This window comes from Chiloscyllium plagiosum, unplaced genomic scaffold (assembly GCF_037043375.1).
Source record: "Chiloscyllium plagiosum isolate Xiang-an unplaced genomic scaffold, Cpla_swu_hap1 HiC_scaffold_19, whole genome shotgun sequence".
NCBI classification, from domain to species: domain Eukaryota; kingdom Metazoa; phylum Chordata; class Chondrichthyes; order Orectolobiformes; family Hemiscylliidae; genus Chiloscyllium; species Chiloscyllium plagiosum.
The window spans coordinates 71,367,621-71,387,239 of record NW_028270157.1 but is presented as its reverse complement, the minus strand read 5'-3'; the positions used below and the strand labels follow the sequence as shown (position 1 = coordinate 71,387,239).

The 19,619-nt window shown below is 43.3% G+C and overlaps 1 protein-coding gene across 2 annotated transcripts in view; it reads right to left on the bottom strand.

The window, feature by feature from the left end:
* The window catches only part of ddx11 (DEAD/H (Asp-Glu-Ala-Asp/His) box helicase 11), an 80,908-nt gene that overhangs the window by 15,626 nt on the left and 45,663 nt on the right, over positions 1-19,619 (bottom strand). For both annotated transcript variants that reach the window (XM_043708914.2, XM_043708917.2), the window contains 6 exons: positions 17,880-17,992; positions 16,378-16,450; positions 8,277-8,380; positions 3,027-3,176; positions 2,186-2,254; positions 482-582 (listed from right to left, as the gene is read on the bottom strand). In XM_043708914.2, the coding sequence (XP_043564849.2) occupies positions 482-582; positions 2,186-2,254; positions 3,027-3,176; positions 8,277-8,380; positions 16,378-16,450; positions 17,880-17,992 (610 nt within the window). The remainder of the gene's footprint in view (positions 1-481; positions 583-2,185; positions 2,255-3,026; positions 3,177-8,276; positions 8,381-16,377; positions 16,451-17,879; positions 17,993-19,619) is intronic.

The following is a 19,619-nucleotide window of genomic DNA, read 5'->3' as shown; positions in this document are numbered from 1 at the left end:
TTCCAGAATTATTATATAACAGTGTCATACATTTGCTGAGTTTTAAATAAAGGAATACCATTCCAGAAATCATTGTCTCAAATTGTCTGTTCTTTGTTTCTGAACTCCAGACACCAAGTAAAATCTTGCAAAACTTACCTCAATCTTAAACAGGACACCAAGGGGTGGGGATCGACCAAAATGAACACAAACAAAATAATAATGATATAAATAATAGCACCAGAGACTAATCCAAGGCTCAGATGACCATCATAATAGGATTTGAAGAGATAGATAGAGAACAATGCAGTTGCCCAAAGTTCTCTCCACTTTGGAACAAGAAAAAAGTGAGGACTGCAGATGCTGGAGATCACTCCTGATGAAGGGCTTATGCCCGAAAGGTTGATTCTCCTGCTTCTCAGATGCTGCCTGACCTGCTGTGCTTTCCCAGCAACACACTCTCGACTCTGAACTTTGGAGCAATCAAATTATGAATTCCTACCTGCCCAGGTCATCTGAGAAGTTGATGCCTTCACTCATTTTTCCACCAACCACAGAGAAGAGCAGGCCCCCAGCGACTAGGCCTGGCGAGCGACTCGAATGCTGTATGACACCAAAAAATAAAGAAACTAATGCAGCCAAAGTTTGGAATATTAACCCCTTATCATCAATAACATGGGTCAATCTGCTTCTTCTCAGTCTTTGCTCCAATCTAATCATATCAATGATCTGGAACCCTATTGTTATATAGGTAGTTGAGAGTTCTGCCCTTTTAAGAGAGCTGATCAGGTGACCTGGTAGAGAGGGAGAGCTTGGGTCCAGTCCAGAACCTGCTGTGGAAGTATGAATGTCATCAATAAAGCATCTCCATCCAGGTTTACCATTTGCCTACCTGGTATATAATTCCTGGTAGCAAAAGAGCACCAACATAGCACTTATCACTTCAAGCAACTTGAACTATGACTGCCTTTGGGGGAGGTGATGGCCCAGTGATATTATCTATTAATCCAGAAGCCCAGGTAGTGAGATTTATTGGTCAGAGCATGGAGGAGGTCATGTTGCAGCTGTACAGGACATTGGTTAGGTCACTTTTGGAGTTCGGGTCTCCCTCCAATTGGAAGGATGTTGCGAAAGGATTCAGAAAAGATTTACAGGGATGTTGCCAGGGTTGAAGGATTTGAGCTATAGAGAGAGGCTGAATAGGCTGGGGCTGTTTTCCCTGGAGCATCGGAGGCTGAGGTTTATAAAATCATGAGGAGCATGGATAGGGTAAATAACCAAAGTCTATTCCCTGGTGTAGGGGAATCTAGAACTACAGGGCATAGGTTTAGGGTGAGAGGGGAAACATATAAATGGACCTAAAGGGGTGATTTTTTTCACGCAGAGGGTGGTGCGTGTATGGAATGAGCTGCCGGAGGAAGTGGTGGAGGCTGGTACAATTACAACATTTAAAAGGCATCTGGATAGGTGTACGAAAAGGAAGAGTTTGGAGGGACATGGGCCAAGTGCTGGAAGATGGAACCAGATTGGGTTGGGATATCTGGTGGGCATGGACGGGTTGGACCAAAGGGTCTGTTTCCATGCTGTACATCTCTATTTGAATTCAAGAAAGAAGAAAACTGAAATTAAGAGTCTAAAGATGACCATAAAACCACTGCTGGTTGTTGAAAACCCTTCTGGTTCACCAATGTTCATTAGGGGAGGAAATTTGTAACCTACTGGGTCAGCCTGCATGTGACTCCAACCCACAGCAATGTGGCTGATTCTGAAGCAGTTATGGATGGGCAATAAATGTTGGCCCAGTCTGTGATTCCCACATCCAGTGAATGCAAAACAACATTCGCAATTTTTTCTTTGAAGGTGCTGACTCTCACTGTGGAGTAGAGATCAGCCCATTGGTATCTTGAAACTTTATTGCTGGAACAGCACAGCAGGTCAGGCAGCATCCAGGGAACAGGAGATTCGACGTTTCGGGCACAGGCCCTTCTTCAGGAAAGAAGGGCCTGTGCCCGAAACGTCGAATCTCCTGTTCCCTGGATGTTGCCTGACCTGCTGTGCTGTTCCAGCAATAAAGTTTCAACTTTGATCTCCAGCATCTGCAGACCTCACTTTCTCCCCATTGGTATCTTGCCCAGATTGTCCAAATGCGAGGGTGAGTCTCAGCCTTGCCTTGTCCTCAAACAGCATCTATACTCCTGTGACGTACCTGGATGCACCTAGAGTATTCGGATAGCACTTGCTCCACTTGATTAGCTTTTTTAGGTTCCTGAAATATCTATAGCATCAAATAAAAGCATAATAGTTTAGGTGACAGAAAACATTCCCAAAGTCAAATATTGATCAAGCTAGCATCAAAGTAATTCATATAGCAACAATATAGGCCTGGTGTGATAATAAACTAAACAACAGGTTCGAGATTCACATTCACCACAGACATAAAACAGACCGGTCTCCCTCACCACTGTCCCAGCATCACATTCTCACTCATCATTCTCTGCTCTATCATCATATTCTCACATCTGCATCCCACAATGTACTTTTAAAGTCATCTTAGTGCACAATTTGTCACCTGAACAATTTTTAGCCTTCAATTCAGAGTGGTTTTCATTTGATATCATCCAGCATTAGTAAAAAGAAGAGGCTACGTTGACAGCTATTGGGTAGGGGAGAATGAAAACTTGGCTGAAAAGATTGTTCCTGAATGAGCTCGTAAAAAGGGGGAGGGAGCAAGAAAAAGTGGGGGTTTAGGCAAAAACTTCCTGAGGGGACTGAAGGGTCTTCCATCAAGGCAGGTCATTGTGGTGGTGGAGGGGTGGGGTGTGAAAGAGAGGAGAAGTGCAGTTAAAAGTCAAAGGACTGAACAATGCAAGCATGAGACACACAAAATCATACACAAGATGTGAGGGGAGGGACTTTTTTTTAAATAGAAAGAAAGATTTTCAAACACTGTACAACATTCTTATCAAAAGAAAAGAGCGTGGTTCCAAACTATTACCTCTGAGTTGTTAAAAGCTGAAAGAGCCACAAGTGTGAAAGAACTGAGTTACCTTCTTTCTGGCTTCAAGCTGTGTCAGGAGGCCGGTCTTTTCCCAGTGTGTGTACACTCGTTTTTCATACTCGTAGGATGGAAAGAAGCATACGATACCACCAGGGACCACCTTACACAGATTGACCAGCACCCGGCCACATTCATCCAGCTACAAAGAGAAGATTTGGCATTAAAAGCAAAAGAAGAATGAAGCATTGTCAACATCATACGAGACATTCAGATTAATTCCAGAACCTGTCATTTAGAACAAGCTAAGTAGCATAGTTAAGGGCTGTGCAGATATCCATTTTAACCAGGAACTTCAAGGAAATGCTGGAAGGCAGAACAGCCTAAACCACCGATGATGATGTTCCCCACAATGTCAGTGCCTCACCTTGGCCTGGTATTCCAACACTTGTCACAGTTGCTGGGTTTGGTCAGTCAGAAGGAATCACTAAAATTTAATCTTTCTGCAAGCTTTTGAAAGTGTTATCTAATTAGTCTACTCTTTCCCACTAGCCCTGCAAACATTTCTTTCTTCTCATCTACATACCATTTCCTTTTGAAAGTCACTATTGTATTAAAGGTGGTCACCAACTTATGAACATCTGATTTATGAACAGTTACACTTACAAATGAGGTCCAATATTAACTTTAAGCATGATCCCTGAATGCGAGCATCTGCTCATACTTACAAATTGATATTTTATGCTGTCCTGTATTATGTTGCAATTTGCAAAGAAATTGATTCAAGATCATACTCAGAAATGGCAATGGTACAAAACTCAGGGACTGCCTGTATACTAAATCACAGAATCCCCACAGTGAGGAAACAGGCCATTCGGCCCATTGAGTCCACAATGACCCTCCCAAGAGCAGTCCACCCCAGACCCATTTGCTATCCCATCTCTGTAACACTGCATTTCCGATGGCTAATCCACCTAGCCTACACATCCCTGAGCATTATGGGCAATTTAGTTAACCTGCATCTCTTTAGACTGTGGGAAGAAACAAGAGTGCTTGCAGGAAACCCGCACAGTCAGACAATCGCAGCAAACTGTTGTGCAAGGTCTCATTGCTCCTTTTAAATGGGTGTCCATAATTTACCAACTCCCTAACCAGTGGAAACAATTCCTTCAACAAAACATACTTTGCTCCTAGACCTCTTTGAGATTCCTAAACTCAGATTTTCCTTCATTCCAATGATGTTGCTGTGAAATGTCTCCCATCTAGTTTTAAGCACAAAATACAACAAATTTGGAACAGATGGTTAAGCACCAATTCCAGCAGTCAGCAGAGCTTTAGGCAGAGGCATCAAGAACACAGCAAATTCACACTGTGGAGAGACCGTTCATTTGTACTGAGTGTGAGAAAGGAGTTCACTCAGTTATCAAATCTGTAGAAACACGAGCACATTAAAAAATGACTGGGCCGCTTGCTGAGATCTATATCATCGCTAGCCACAGGCGAAGTGTCTGAAGACTGGATGTTGGCTAACATGGTTCCACTTTTTAAGAAAGATGGTAAGGAAAGATCCAGAGATCTACAGATTGGTGAACTTGACATGGGTGGTGGGTAAGTTGTTGGAAGGAATCCTGAAGGACAGGATTTACATGCATTTGGAAAGGCAAGGACTGATTAGGGATAATCAGCATGGCTTTGTACGTGGGAAATCATGCCTCACAAACTTGGTTGAGTTCTTTGAAGAAGTAACAAAGTGGCTTGATGAGGGCAGAGTGGTGGATGTGAGCTAGATGGATTTCAGTAAAGCTTTCGACAAGGTTCCTCATGGTAGAACTGGTCAGCAAGATTAGATTCTGCAGAATAGAGGGAGAACTAGCCATTTGGGTACAGAACTGGCTCAAAGGTAGAAGACAGAGGGTGGTGGTGGAGGGTTGCTTTTCAGATTGGAGATCTGTGACCAGTGGAGTGCCACAAGGATTGGTGCTGGGTCCACTACTTTTCATCATTTATATAAATAATTTACTTGTGAACATAAGAGGTATAGTTAATAAATTTGCAGGTGACACCAAAATTGAAGATGTAGTGCATAGCCAAGGTTACTTCAGAGTACAACTGGATCTTGATCACATGGGTCAATGGGCTGAGGGGTGGCAGATGGAGTTTAATTTAGATCAATGTGAGGTGCTGCATTTTGGAAAGGAAAATCAGGGCAGAACTTATACACTTAATGGTAAGGTCCTGGGGAATGTTGCTGAATAAAGAGACCTTGGAGTGCAGGTTCATAGTTCCTTGAAAGTAGAGTCGCAGGTAGATAGGATAGTGAAGAAGGCATTAGGTATGGTTGTCTTTTATTGGTCAGTGCATTCAGTAAAGGAGTTGGGAGGTCATGTTGTGACTGTACAGGACATTAGTTAGGCCACTTTTAGAATTCTGTGTGCAATTCCTATCGGAAGGATGTTGCAAAACCTGAAAGGTTTCGGAAAAGATTTACAAGGACGTTGCTAGGGTTGGAGGATTTGAGCTAAAGGGAACGGCTGAACAGGCTGGGGCCATTTTCCCTGGTGCATCAGAGGCTGAGGGGTGACCTTATAGAGGTTTATAAAATCATGAGGGGCATGAATAGGGTAAAAATACAAGATGTTTTCTCTGGGGTAGGAGAGACTGAAACTAGACGGCATTGGTTTAAGGTGAGGGGATTAGATTCAGAGGGACCGAAGGGGCAAATATTTCACACAGAGGATGGTGCTTGTATGGAATAAACTGCCAGAGGAAGTGGTGGAGGCTGTTACAATTACAGCATTTCAGTGCTGTATATCTCCAGGACCAAAGAGAGTTAAATTTTCAGATTAACATTATTCCATATTCACTGAATTAGCAAAAAAAGGCTTTCCAGAAATTCAGCAATCTTGTAAAGCTTTGAAAAGACTGAGTGTACCCTTACAAATTACAATGTATAACAAATTAAATGAGACCTTTGCCAGTAACGATAGCAATGTACTTGGATATCAGCTGAGAACCAGATGATTAAGTGGAATTTCAGTTATATCCATTGTAAATTCTTTGATTATAAATGTACAGGCTTTAAGTTCACAGTGTTGTTGTGGTTCTGTTCGCCGAGCTGGAAATTTTTGTTGCAAACGTTTCGTCCCCTGGCTAGGCGACATCATCAGAGCTTGGGAGCCTCCTGCGAAGCGCTTCTTTGATATTTCCTCCGGTGTTTATAGTGGTCTGTCCCTGCCGCTTCCGGTTGTCAGTTTCAGCTGTCCGGTGTAGTGGTTGGTATATTGGGTCCAGGTCGATGTGTTTGTTGATGGAGTTTGTGGATGAATGCCATGCCTCTAGGAATTCCCTGGCTGTTCTCTGTCTGGACATCGACCTGGACCCAATATACCAACCACTACAGCGGACAGCTGAAACTGACAACCGGAAGCGGCAGGGACAGACCACTATAAACACCGGAGGAAACATCAAAGAAGCGCTTCGCAGGAGGCTCCCAAGCACTGATGATGTCGCCTAGCCAGGGGACGAAACGTTTGCAACAAAAACTTCCAGCTCGGCGAACAGAACCACAACAACGAGCACCCGAGCTACAAATCTTCGCACAAACTTTGAGTTCACAGTGTTATCTGACATATGCATTAGACTAAAGATAGTCCTAAAATCCTTTTTATAAACTTAACACACAGAATTATAACTTGCCTGTAATACTAAATGGAAGCCTGGAATTTGACACCAAGACATTTATGATCAGGTAAACAGACAATGACCAATCTTCCAAACTTGATTAGAACAAATTCAAAGCTTTTGAAAGTTGTATATATAAATCAGATTCAGGGGATACATGCTGAACAGTCTACTGTTCTATTGTCAGAAACATCTTCATAAGTGTCTGGAGATCCAGTTAATAATTCCAGAGACCTAGTTTGGCCCATCACTGAATTAGAGCAGACCAAGTCTCACATGGGTGAGGGTCACAGAGATAAGTAAACCCATGATTGAGGTGAGGAGAGTGAGGTCTGCAGATCAGAGTTGAGAGTGTGGTGCTGGAAAAGCACAGCAGGTCAGGCAGCATCCAAGGAGCAGGAATTGACATTTCAGGCCAGATTCCTGATGAAGGGCTCCGGCCCAAAACATCGATTTTCCTGTTTCCTTGGATGCTGCCTGACCTGCTGTGCTTTTCCAGCACCACACTCTCAACCATGACTGAGGTGAGCTTGTCACTATTTTACATCACTAGCCATTTACTGAAGGACCCCAAGATGACATTCTCATCAGATTTACTGAAGATACGAGTTGTTTAAAATTTTCTTCTGCTTGATCTTGTCGAAAATCATAAAGGTCTGTTGTTGCAATGAGTATAATCTTTCTATGCTTAGTTTTCTATTAACTTTAGCTCTTTCTTAAAAAAGTTATTGGCTTGTCTCAAAATCATGCACTAAGATTATAATTAATTGCGTTATTTACAGACATTGGTAAATTGGAGTAATTATGAATTGAACAACCTAAGATGTTGCCTGGTTTGGAGGGAAGGTCTTAGGAGGACAGGCTTAAGATCGTGACGCTGTTTTCCTAAGGGAGAAGAAGGTTGAGAAGTGACTTAATTGAGACATATATGATTATCATAGGGTGGACAATGAGAGGCTTTTTCCTTGGATGCTGATGGCTAGCACAAGGGGACATAGCTTTAAATTGAGGGGTGATAGATATAGGACGGATGTCAGAGGTAGTTTCTTTACACAGAGAATAGTAGGGGCATGGAGCGTACTGCCTGAAACAGTAGTAAACTCGCCAACTTTAAAGGCATTTAAACAGTCATTGGATAAACATACGGATGAAAATGGAATAGTGTAGGATAGATGGGCTTCAGATTGGGTCCACAGGTCATCGCAACAATGAGGGCCGAGGGGCCTGTACTGCGCTATAATGTTCTATGCTGAAAATGTGTTGCTGGAAAAGTGCAGCAGTTCAGGCAGCATCCAGGGAACAGGAGAATCGACGTTTCGGGCATAAGCCCTTCTTCAGGAATGGCATAAGCCATTCCTGCCACCCTGCCTCTATTCCTGAAGAAGGGCTTATGCCCGAAACGTCGATTCTCCTGTTCCCTGGATGCTGCCTGACCTGCTGTGCTTTTCCAGCAACACATTTTCAGCTCTGATCTCCAGCATCTGCAGACCTCACTTTCTCCTGTAATGTTCTATGTTCTAAGCTCAAATTCAATATATCACAACTTTACAATACCACGCTTTACTGAGATTTGCTGACTTATTTCAGATTTTGGAGACAGCTTCAGGTCTGAAATACTCACCAGCTGTGTATTGTCCCTCTTCTGGAAGGTGAATTCAAGCTGCTGTCCTGATGGACCACTACACAGGATTACTGGCAAAATGTTTCCTGGAGGAATCACATGATCTAAGAGGTTCAGAAAAAAAAGGACAGTTGACAGGTAATTCTGCACTAAAAATTTCAGGAACCACCAGCTTGTAGATAGAGACAGGGTGTTCCTTTTGGACAGGGTTGGCTGAGGTGACCACCCTGTGACAGACAATCAGTGTCAGTGAGAGGAATGGACGGTGTGAGGACATGGAGACAGTCAGTGTCAGTGAGAGGATAAAAGGATGACCAAGTAGGAATAGGGCCAGTCAAAGACAGAAGGGGGAAGTTAAGTGTGGACCCTGTGGAGATCGAAGAGGTGTTAAATGATTATTTCTCATCTGTTTCCACTCAGGAAAAGGAGAATATTATACAGGAGAAAAATGAGATACGGGATATTAGACCAGAAAGGATCGAGGTTAGTAAGGAGGAGGTGTTATCAATTCTAGGTGGTGTGAAAGTAGACTAGTCCCCAGGGCCGGATGGGATTTATCAGAGGATTCTCTGAGAAACTAGGGAGGAGATGCTGGAGCCTTAGGCCTTGATCTTTGAGTCGTCATTGTCCAGAGGATTAGTACCAGAGGACTGGAGGATTGCAAATGTTGTGCCCTTGTTCAAGAAGGGCAGTAGAGATGACCCAGGTAATTATAGACCAGTGAGCCTTACGTCTGTTGTAGGAAAAGTTTTGGAAAGGATCATAAGAGATAGGATTTATAATCATCTAGCAAACAATTTGACTGGAAATAGTCAACATGGTTTCATCAAGGGCAGGTCATGTCTCACAAACCTCATTGAGTTTTTTTCAGGTGACCAAGCATGTGGATGAGAGTAGGGCAGTTGACATGATATACATGGACTTCTGTAAAGCCTTTGATAAGACTCCATATGGTAGGCTTTTGGAGAAAATGCAGAGGCATGGGATTGAGGGTGATTTAGCAGTTTGGATTAGAAACTGGCTTTCTTTAAGAAGGTAGCAAGTGGTGGTTGATGGAAAATATTCAGCCTAGAGTCCAGTTACTAGTGGTGTGCCACATGGAGCTGTTTTGGGACCACTGCTATTTGTCATTTTTATAAATGACTTAAACGCAGGCATCGGCAGATGGGTTAGTAAGTTTGCAGATGACGCTAAAGTTGATGGAGTAGTGGACTGTTTGGAAGAATGTTATAGGTTGCAGGGGTATTTGGATAAACTACAGAATTGGGCTGAGAGGTGGCAAATAGAGTTCAATGCAGGTAAATGTGAGGTGATTCACTTGGGGAAGAATAACAAGAAGGCAGAATACTGGGTCAATGGAAAGATTCTTGGTAGTGTGAATGTGCAGAGGGATCATGGGGTCCATGTACATAGATCCCTGAAAGTTGCTACCCAGGTTGTTACTGCTGTCAAGAAGGCAAAAAGTGTGTTAGGTTTTATTGGTAGAGGGACTGAGTTCCAAAGCCATGATTCTGGATTAGTGGTGCTGGAAGAGCACAGCAGTTCAGGCAGCATCCAAGGAGCTTCGAAATCGACGTTTCGGGCAAAAGCCCTTCATCAGGAATAAAAGCATTAATTTATTCCTGATGAAGGGCTTTTGCCTGAAACGTCGATTTCGAAGCTCCTTGGATGCTGCCTGAACTGCTGTGCTCTTCCAGCACCACTAATCCAGAATCTGGTTTCCAGCATCTGCAGTCATTGTTTTTACCTTCCAGAGCCATGATGTCGTGATGCAACTATACAAAATGCTAATGCAGCACACTTGGAATATTGTGTACAGTTCTGGTCTGGAGGGAAGATCTTATGAGGAAAGACTGAGAGAGACTTGGGTCTGTTCTCATTTGAGAGAAGAAGGCTAAAAAGGGATTTGATAGAGACATACAAGATGATCAGAGGATTAGATAAGGTAGACAGTGAGAGTCTTTTTCCTAGGATGATGACATCAGCTTGTACAAGGGGGCATAACTACAAATTGAGGGGCGATAGATTTAAGACAGATGTCAGAGGCAGGTTCTTTACTCAGAGAGTGGTAAGGGCGTGGAATGCCCTGCCTGCTCATGTAGTCAACTCTGCCACATTAGGGGCATTTAAACAGACCTTGGATAAGCACATGGATGATGATGGGATAGTATAAGGGGATGTACTTGGATCAGTGCACAGGTCGGCGCAACATCGAGGGCCGTAGGGCCTGTTCTGCGCTGTATTGTTCTTTGTTCTTCCACAGTCAGTGTCAGTGAGAGGAATGGACAAGGTGAGGACAGAGTGACAGTCAGTGTCAGTGAGAGGAGTGGGCAGTGTGAGGACACGGAGACAGTGTCAGTGAGAGGAGTGGACAAGGTGATGACTGGGTGACAACTGTCAAGGATGGGTTCTGGTATATATATATAATATTCTTTAATTTGGAGGAAGTAATTTGGAGAGTAATTCAAGGTTTTTGAGCAGATTTGTGGCTCAGGTTGAGGTTCTGGTTGTAAGTTTGCTTGCTGAGCTGGTAGGTTTGTTCTCAGACGTTTCATCACCATGCTACGTAACATCATCAGTGAAGCGTTGGTGTTCACAGATGTTCATTCATGGTGCACTTCAACGGAGGCTCACTGAGAATGTTACCTAGCATGGTGACGAAATGTCTGAGAAAAAACCTACCAGTCCAGCAAGCAAACGTACAACCAGTAATTCAAGGGTAAGGCAGCAGTCAGGTGTACTGCAACTGCTGTGGGATGTGGGAAGTTAGGACATCTCATGTCCAGGGTGACCACATATGCAGGACTGCAGCTACTGGATGTTATCCTACCAGATATAGAGCAGCAGCTGGAGTCATTGTTGATTACCTACAAGGCTGAGATAGTTGTGGGTAGCAGTGAGATGATCACACTGCAGGTCAAGATTGCCAACGCAGGAAGGGAACATGTGATCACCAGGCACAGCAGAAGCAGAAAGCAAACAGTGCAAGAGTTTCTGCAGACATTTCTACGGCTGTAGGACATTGTGAAGAAAGAAGAATCAGAGATTGTGGACTAAGTCAGTGTAACGCTATAGGTATAAAAACAAAGCATGCAGTCCTGAGAACAGAGTATAGGGAGCTAGGAAATAAATGAAAAACCAGGATCTCAACAGTGGAAATCTCAAGTTTACTCCCAGTGTTACATGCTAGTAAGATCAGAATTAGGAGAATACTGTAAATTAATGCATGACTGGAAGGATAGTGTAGGAGGGTGGGATTTGAATTCTTAATATAGAAACACAGAAGATAGGAACACAAGTCGGCCATTTTATCCCTCAAGCCTGCGCCTGTATTCATCATAGCCATCATGGGTCATCGAGCTCAGTACCTTAATCCCACTTTTCCCCCATTGCTTTGTCTTTTTTCTCCAGAAGAGGTTTTACTACCTCTTCCATGAAAACATTATGTTTTGGCCTCAACTACTTTCCATGGTAGTGAATTCCCCAGGTTTAAGAAATTCCTCCTCACCTCAGTCATAAAAGATCTACCCTTTATCCTTAAAGTGACCCCAGTCCTGGATTCCTCTCCCATCGGGAGCATCCTCCCTGCAGTCACCCGTCATTCTTCTAAACTCCAGTGAATACAATCCTAACCAAATCATTTGCCAGTCCTGCCATCCCAGGAATCAATCTGGGAAACCTTCGTTGCATTCCCTCTGCAGCAAGAGCATCCTTCCTCAGGTAAGGAAACCTAAACTGCACCCAATATTCCAAGTGTGGCCCAACTAATGCCCTGTATCATTGCAACAAGACATCCTTGTTCCTGTACTCAAATCCTCTCAATATGAAGGCCAATATACAATCTGCCTCCTTTACTGTCTTGTGTGCTTGCTTTCACTGACTAGTGCACGAGGATATCCAGGGTTTATTGAACATTCCCCTCTCTCAATTTACAGCCATTCAAATAATAATCTGCCTTTCTTACTTGCTATCAATATGATAACCTGATATTTATCCACATAATCCTGCGTCTGCCATGCATTTGCCCATCATCTCAGCCTGTTTAGATCAGTGTGGTGCTGGAAAAGCACAGCAGGTCAGGCAGCATCCAAGGAGCAGGAAAATTGACGTTTCAGGCAAAAGCCCTTCATCAGGAATAGAGGCAGGGTGGAGAGATAAATTGAGGGGGATGGGGGGGGGGGGTCTGGGGGAAGAAGATAGCAAAGAGTACAACAGGTGAATGGGGGTGTGGATGGAGGTGATAGGTCAGAGAGGAGGGTGGGACGGGAGATAGGTAGGTAGAACAGATCATGAGGACGGTGCTGAGCTGGAAGGTTGGAACTTGGGTAAGGTGGAGGGAGGGGAAATGAGGAAACTGTTGAAGTCCACATTGATGCCCTGGGGTTGAAGTGTTCCCTGCACTTAGCCCATATCCTTCTAATCCTTTCCTATCCATGTATTTGTCCAAATGCCTTTTAAATGTTGTTAATGTACCCGCCTCAACCACTTCCACTGGTAGCCCACTCCATATCCGTACCACCCTCTGTGTAAAAACGTTGCCCCTCAGGTTCCCTTTTATTCTTTCCCCTCTAGCCTTAAACTGATACCCTTTAGTCCTCGATTCCCCAACTCTGGGAAAAAGACTGAGTGCATTCACCCTATCCATGCCTCTCATGATCTTGTACACCTCTATAAGATCCCGCCTCAGTCTCCTATGCTCTAAAGAAAACGATCCTAGCTTGAACAACCTCTCCCTATAACTCAGACCTTTGAGTCCTGGCAACATCCTTGTAAATTTCTTCTGTACTCTTTCCAGTTTAATAACATCCTTCCTATAGCAAGGTGACCAAAACTGAACACAATACTCCAAGTGCGGCCTCACCAGTGTCCTGTATAACTGCAACATAACTTCTGTTACGACACAGGGTAAACCCCCCTGCTAATTTAAACCAGCAACACAGAAAAGATATACCTTGTGCGGTAATCTGTGAAAATTTGAGGTCAAGACCTATCCCAAAAGTCACTATTTAAAGTAAAAAAAAATAAAGTTGTTAATTTTTAAGTCTAACAGAGAATATTAACGAACAACTATTTGCAACTCATCCATCTACACCTATCTTTTACCTTTCCCTCTACAATACTTGTCTGATAAAAAATTCCGATTACGATTTACCCCAAAAAAACGTAATCACATTTCAAAACTAGTCAGCTTGCCGAGTGTCCTCTGTATTTTCCTCTGTTTCCTTCGGAGAATCCCTACAGTATGGAAACAGGCCTTACAAGTCCACACCGACCGTCTGAAGAGTATCCCACCCAAAGCCATTCCCCATTTCTCTACATTTACCCCTAACCTACACATCCCTGAACACTATGGGCAATTTTGCATGCCCAATTCACCTAACCTGCACATCTTTGGATTGTGGAAGGAAACCAGAGCACCCAGAGGAAACCCACGCAGATACTGGGAGAATGTGCAAATTCTACCCAGACAGTCACCCGAGGTCGGAATCGAACCTGGGCCCCTGGCGCTGTGAGGCCGAAGTACTAACCACTGAGCCACCATGTCGCCCACTTCTTAGGGATTCTGTTTCGCAGGTCGTCGATAGATAAAGGTACCTTTAAGAGATTTGATCTGCAAGCAGCCTGTATTTGTTGGTGGCTTGGCAGTTCTCCCTCAACTGTTCAACTTTTCCCAGTTTTATACCCCAAAGCATCGGATTGTTTTATTGGTTTTAATATTGTCAAAATACTAAATTCAAACTTCATTGGAGTTTGTTATCTTGGGGCATAATTTAAAGTAATTGGCTGAATTCAAATTTGTTTTTTGTATCCAGGCAATCCAGCTAATTTAGCTGCTCGACTAAATGTTGTATTTCAAGTTTTCCAGTACCCTGTGTGCTTCTCTAAGTCCTTGCTAGCTTTTATACTTCCTTAAAGCACAGTAACCCTTACACCTTCATAATACTTCCCAACTTCTATACTCAATGTCCTGACTGATAAAGGCCAGTGTGCCAAAATCCTTCCTCACCTGAACTCCAAGGTTCCTCTGTTCCATTACAGTCCTTAAGGCTCAATCATTCACCATGAAACTCCTTGATTTGACTTTTCAAAATGCAAGACCTCAGACCTATCTATACTAATCTCCATTTACCATTTCTCAGCCCATTTCCCCAGCTGATCAAGGTCCTGCTGCAACTTCTGATAACCTTCCTCACTGTCCACGATGCTGCCTATTTTAGTGTCATCAGCAAACTAACTAACCATGCCTTGTACATTCTCATCCAAATCATTGATATAGATAACAAACAGTATTGGGCCCAGCACCAACCCCTGAGGCACACCCCCACTAGTGACAGGCCTCCAGTCCAACAAGCATCCTTCCACTATTACCCTCTGCTTCCATCCAGCAAGCCAATTGTGTATCCAATTTGCCAGCTTCCTAGGATTCCATGCGATCTAACCTTCCAGAGCAGCCTACCAGGTGGAACCTTACCAATGGCCTTACTGAAATCCATATAGACTATGTCTACTGGCCTGCTCTCGTCAACCTTTCTGGTCACTTCATCAAAGAACCCTGACAAATTTGTGAGGCATGATCTCCCACACACAAAGCCATGCTGACTACTCCTAATTAAACCCTGTCTTTCCAAATGCATGTATACCTTATGCCTCAGATTCTTCTCAAGTAACTTATATACCACAGATGTTAAGCTTACTGGTCTATTGTTCCTGGGGTTTTCTTTGCAGCCTTTCTTGAATAACAGCACAACATTCGCTACCCTCCAGACTTCTAGGACCTCATCCGTGACGAACGATGATGCAAAACTATCAGCCAGGGCCCCCTGCAATTTCTTCTCCAGCCTCTTGCAGTGTTCTTGGATATATCTGGTCAGGACCAGGAGATTTATCCACCTTCACACATTCTAACACCATCCAACATGGGCGGCATAGTGACACAGTGGTTAGCACTGCTGCCTCACAGCGTCAGAGACCCGGGTTCAATTCCCGCCTCAGGCGACTGACTGTGTGGAGTTTGCACGTTCTCCCCGTGTCTGCGTGGGTTTCCTCCGGGTGTTCCGGTTTCCTCCCACAGTCACAAAGATGTGCAGGTCAGGTGAATTGGCCATGCTAAATTGCCCCTAGTGTTAGGTAAGGGGTAAATGTAGGGGCATGGGTGGGTTGCGTTTCGGCGGGTCGGTGTGGACTTGTTGGGCCGAAGGGCCTGTTTCCACACTGTAATGTAATGTGAAAAAACACCTACTCTACTGTGATATGGACTGTCCCCAAGATATCACCACTAGCTTCCTCACGTTTGCTAGTCTTCATGTCTTCCTCCATGGTAAATGCAGAGTACAAATGTTCATTGAGAACCTCACCCATCTCCTGCAGTTCTACACATACATGTCTACTTTGGTTCTTGAGGGACCCTGTTCTCTCTCTGGTTATTCTATTTCCTTTAATATGAAGAGAAATGTCTTTACTCAGTAGTGAACCTGCGGAATCCTCTCTCACAGCAAGCTGCAGAGGAGAAGTCACTGAATATAATTAAGAAAGATATAGATTTCTAAAAGCAAAATGTGTCATGGGTATGGGAACAAGCAGGGGTATGTGGCGGTGGCTGGTGTCCTTTCAGTCGGATTGTGTCTGTGGCAGTGATTAGTGCTCTCTTAGTCGGATTGTATCTGACTGAAAGGGCACTAACTACCACAAGCACACTCTGACTGACAGGGCACGAACAACCAACACCACAGACACACTCGAACTGACAGGGCCCTAACCACCACCACAAGCACACTCCAACTGTCACGGCACTCAGCACCACTACAAACACTATCCGTCTGACAGGACACCAGCCTCCAAACAGTCAACGTATGAACGGAATATCAACAGACCACTCATCAAACAGCAGCATCCTAAGTAAAGCACTGAGCTATAAAAATGCTAGTTCCAGGTCTCGGCTACATATTCTCCTTACACTTGACCATGAAATGAGAGCTCAAAAGATCTGGATGATCTGTCTGAACTTGCAACTTAGTATAAAGTTACTGCTCTGCGAGAATGCCAAAGATTAGTCATTGGTATAAAGCTGAAAAAAGAATGGCGCCTATTATCCTGAACTCACCACATGAAAACTCAAGGAGCCGATCTGCAGAAACACCCGAGGCTAACAGCAGCTGGTCTTTGAATTCTTCCACCTAGTAATAAAATCAGGAACATTTCTGCATTATGTGATAAGTAAATGCTTACCTATCTCTCCTGTACTACAATGACACTCTGCACTATTGACTACTTTTACTCAAACTTTTGCAGTCCCTCGATACTGTGCAAACCCTCAGTCTGCCCTATATCCTATACCCCTCCAAGTGGTTTTTAAATCTTTCCCCAATGGGGTTAAACTATACATTTGATTTTATTTCTTTGCCTTTTCTACTCTTTGCAGCTTTAGAACTGTTTAGCACTGCACATTGTTCATGCTGCACATAATTCAGACATAGGTATAGGAATTGTCTCAAATTGTCCCTCTCTGTCTCAAATTATTCTATATATCTTTTCATTATGCTGCCATAAGATTTGGAGTGCTGGGATTGTTCAGATGGAGTCCATGGCTGTTGTTTCTGTTCAGGTTGCTGATCTAGATTTAAATGACAGTCCTGAGATATGAAACAACTCAATGACTAGTGCAATACTGTTAGGCTTCAGTTCACAAGAGATGTGTGAATCTACCTTTCAGTTGGTCTCACTAAACTATAGTCCATCTAAACCGCTGGCTTTTACCCTTCCAGAATACCAAGTGGAAGGCCTATTACTCAGTAGCTAAGTTATTTTTTAAACCAAGACAATTAGTCTATCCTTGATGACCGTCTTTTCAGCTACTGTTCATTTTCCACAAAAATCAAACACTTTCTCATAATCTCTGTAAATCCACAAATAATTAAAGAAATGTCTGAAATTCCTTCCCAGGATGACTCAGTGGATCAGTCTAACATTGGATTGAGGGGTTATTTGTCCTTGCTTCACTGTGACATGGGCTCTCAAATCAGAACCTTAAGTCAGATGTTCAGTGAGCAAAATTTGATTTGATGTATTGTTGTCACGTGTACCTGAGTAGAGTGAAAAGTTTTGCTTTGCCTGCAGTACAGGCAGATCATAATATACAAGGACATTCATATCATAGGGTGACTGAACATAATGAGGCATACAGAGTTATGGCTGTGCAGGAGGTGAAAAAAGAAAGTTCAACATCAGATTTGAGTCCATTCAGCAGTCTAATTTCAGCTACAATCACAGCTAATTATTGTTACAAATTGGCTAGAATGGCTTTCTTGGGGGTCTGAAACCCTTGCCTGTAGACTCTGCACAACAGACTGTTGTGCAGAGGTTATTTGCTTTAGTCTTTAATGAGATCTAGGGTTTACCGGCAACACCACAAGTTTGAGAAGACTCCACAGGCATTTCACCCAAGACGCTATGTTTCATTCACAGGACCAGGGGTGCACGACACTCATACATGATGATCTGACCTGAAGTCGATGTGTGCTAAGACATACAAATGGAACAGGGTTTCTAGCAGGAATCACTGGATATAAATTTAAACATTGCTCATTTGCATCAGGAAACACCTACCGGCTGCATTGTTCCTCCAGCGATGACCACTGCTCGACACTCCTTCACTACTTCAGCAAAGTGGACTGCTGGATTCAACAGTAAGAACTTCAGACTGCTCTGGGACACTGTACCTGCAGGACACAGAGCCAAGTTCATACATAAGCCTAGCTTAAAACAACACTGAATCAATCAGCTCAAGGCACCAGTCCTTCATATCTGCCATTGGATTCTGCTGAAGAGGCTGTGGACAACACAGTGACTTGCCCTTTCTTTATCAGTGGTTGGCAGCTGTGAGCACAGCCAATGCTTTCCTGCCCTTTTTACTGTGAGGCAAGCATCGTAGAGTGGAGAACTGGGAAAGAAAACCATGGAGAAACAGAAGATACCACAGCAAGCGCAGGCATGGACTTCTGACAGATAACATTTGAAAGACGTGAATCTAACAAACAATCTACTAATGTAACCAAGTGTTTCATGAATGGACGACCAGAGTGGTGTTGTTAGTCAGGCAGATGTAGTAGACATCTCCATGATACAGATAACTACAGTTTAAGATGAATGACCAGTCAAATTGCTTTTGTTGTGTTGGTTGAGGTAAAATTGGAGATAAAACAGCAAATCATGCCAGTGAACAGGTCAAAGCCTTCTCAGTAATAAAACAGCACTCCATCAGTTGTGTGCTGGTCCGCAAGTCTACAACATCCTCAGACCCTGAGTGTGGAGTTAATTTTGGCTGAAGCAAGAGCTGCATACTCCATTGAATCTTGGATGGAGTTTGTGTTGAGTTAAGTCTCAGCTAAGCCAGCTGTGGTTCCCATCACGTCCACAGTCTCTCCAGAGGAAAATGTACAGAAATCCTCCAACCAATTAGACAGACTGATGAGTCATGTTAACAGAAATATGTCGTCAGAACTGCACCACACCCTTCATGAGATTTACTGCAAGTACCATCATTAGGAAGACGAGGTTTTTTGTTAAGGGTACCAATAGAAAATAAGCAGCATAACTCAGGATTTGGAATGTCAAATATGGCTCTGAAGGTCAATAGATTGGAGGAGATAGGGAAGTGAGGAGCTGCTTGCTTTTATGGTGCTGGGGAGGAAAAGAGGAAAGAAATGGCAATATTTTAAAGAGGGCACAGGGAGGAAAAAGAGGGCATGATGAAGCAGATTTGTAAACATGGATAACGAAAGGCGATCTGTAGGTCCTTGTATATTATGATCTGCCTGTACTGCAGGCAAAGCAAAACTTTTCACTCTACTCAGGTACACGTGACAACAATACATCAAATCAAATTTTGCTCACTGAACATCTGACTTAAGGTTCTGATTTGAGAGCCCATGTCACAGTGAAGCAAGGACAAATAACCCCTCAATCCAATGTTAGACTGATCCACTGAGTCATCCTGGGAAGGAGTTTCAGACATTTCTTTAATTATTTGTGGATTTACAGAGATTATGAGAAAGTGTTCGATTTTGTGAAAAATGAACAGTAGCTGAAAAGACGGTCATCAAGGATAGACTAATTGTCTTGGTTTAAAAAAAAATTAGCTACTGAGTAATAGGCCTTCCACTTGGTATTCTGGAAAGGTAAAAGCCAGCGGTTTAGATGGACTATAGTTTAGTGAGACCAACTGAAAGGTAGATTCACACATCTCTTGTGAACTGAAGCCTAACTGTATTGCACTAGTCATTGAGTTGTTTCACATCTCAGGACTGTCATTTAAATCTAAATCAGCAACCTGAACAGAAACAACAG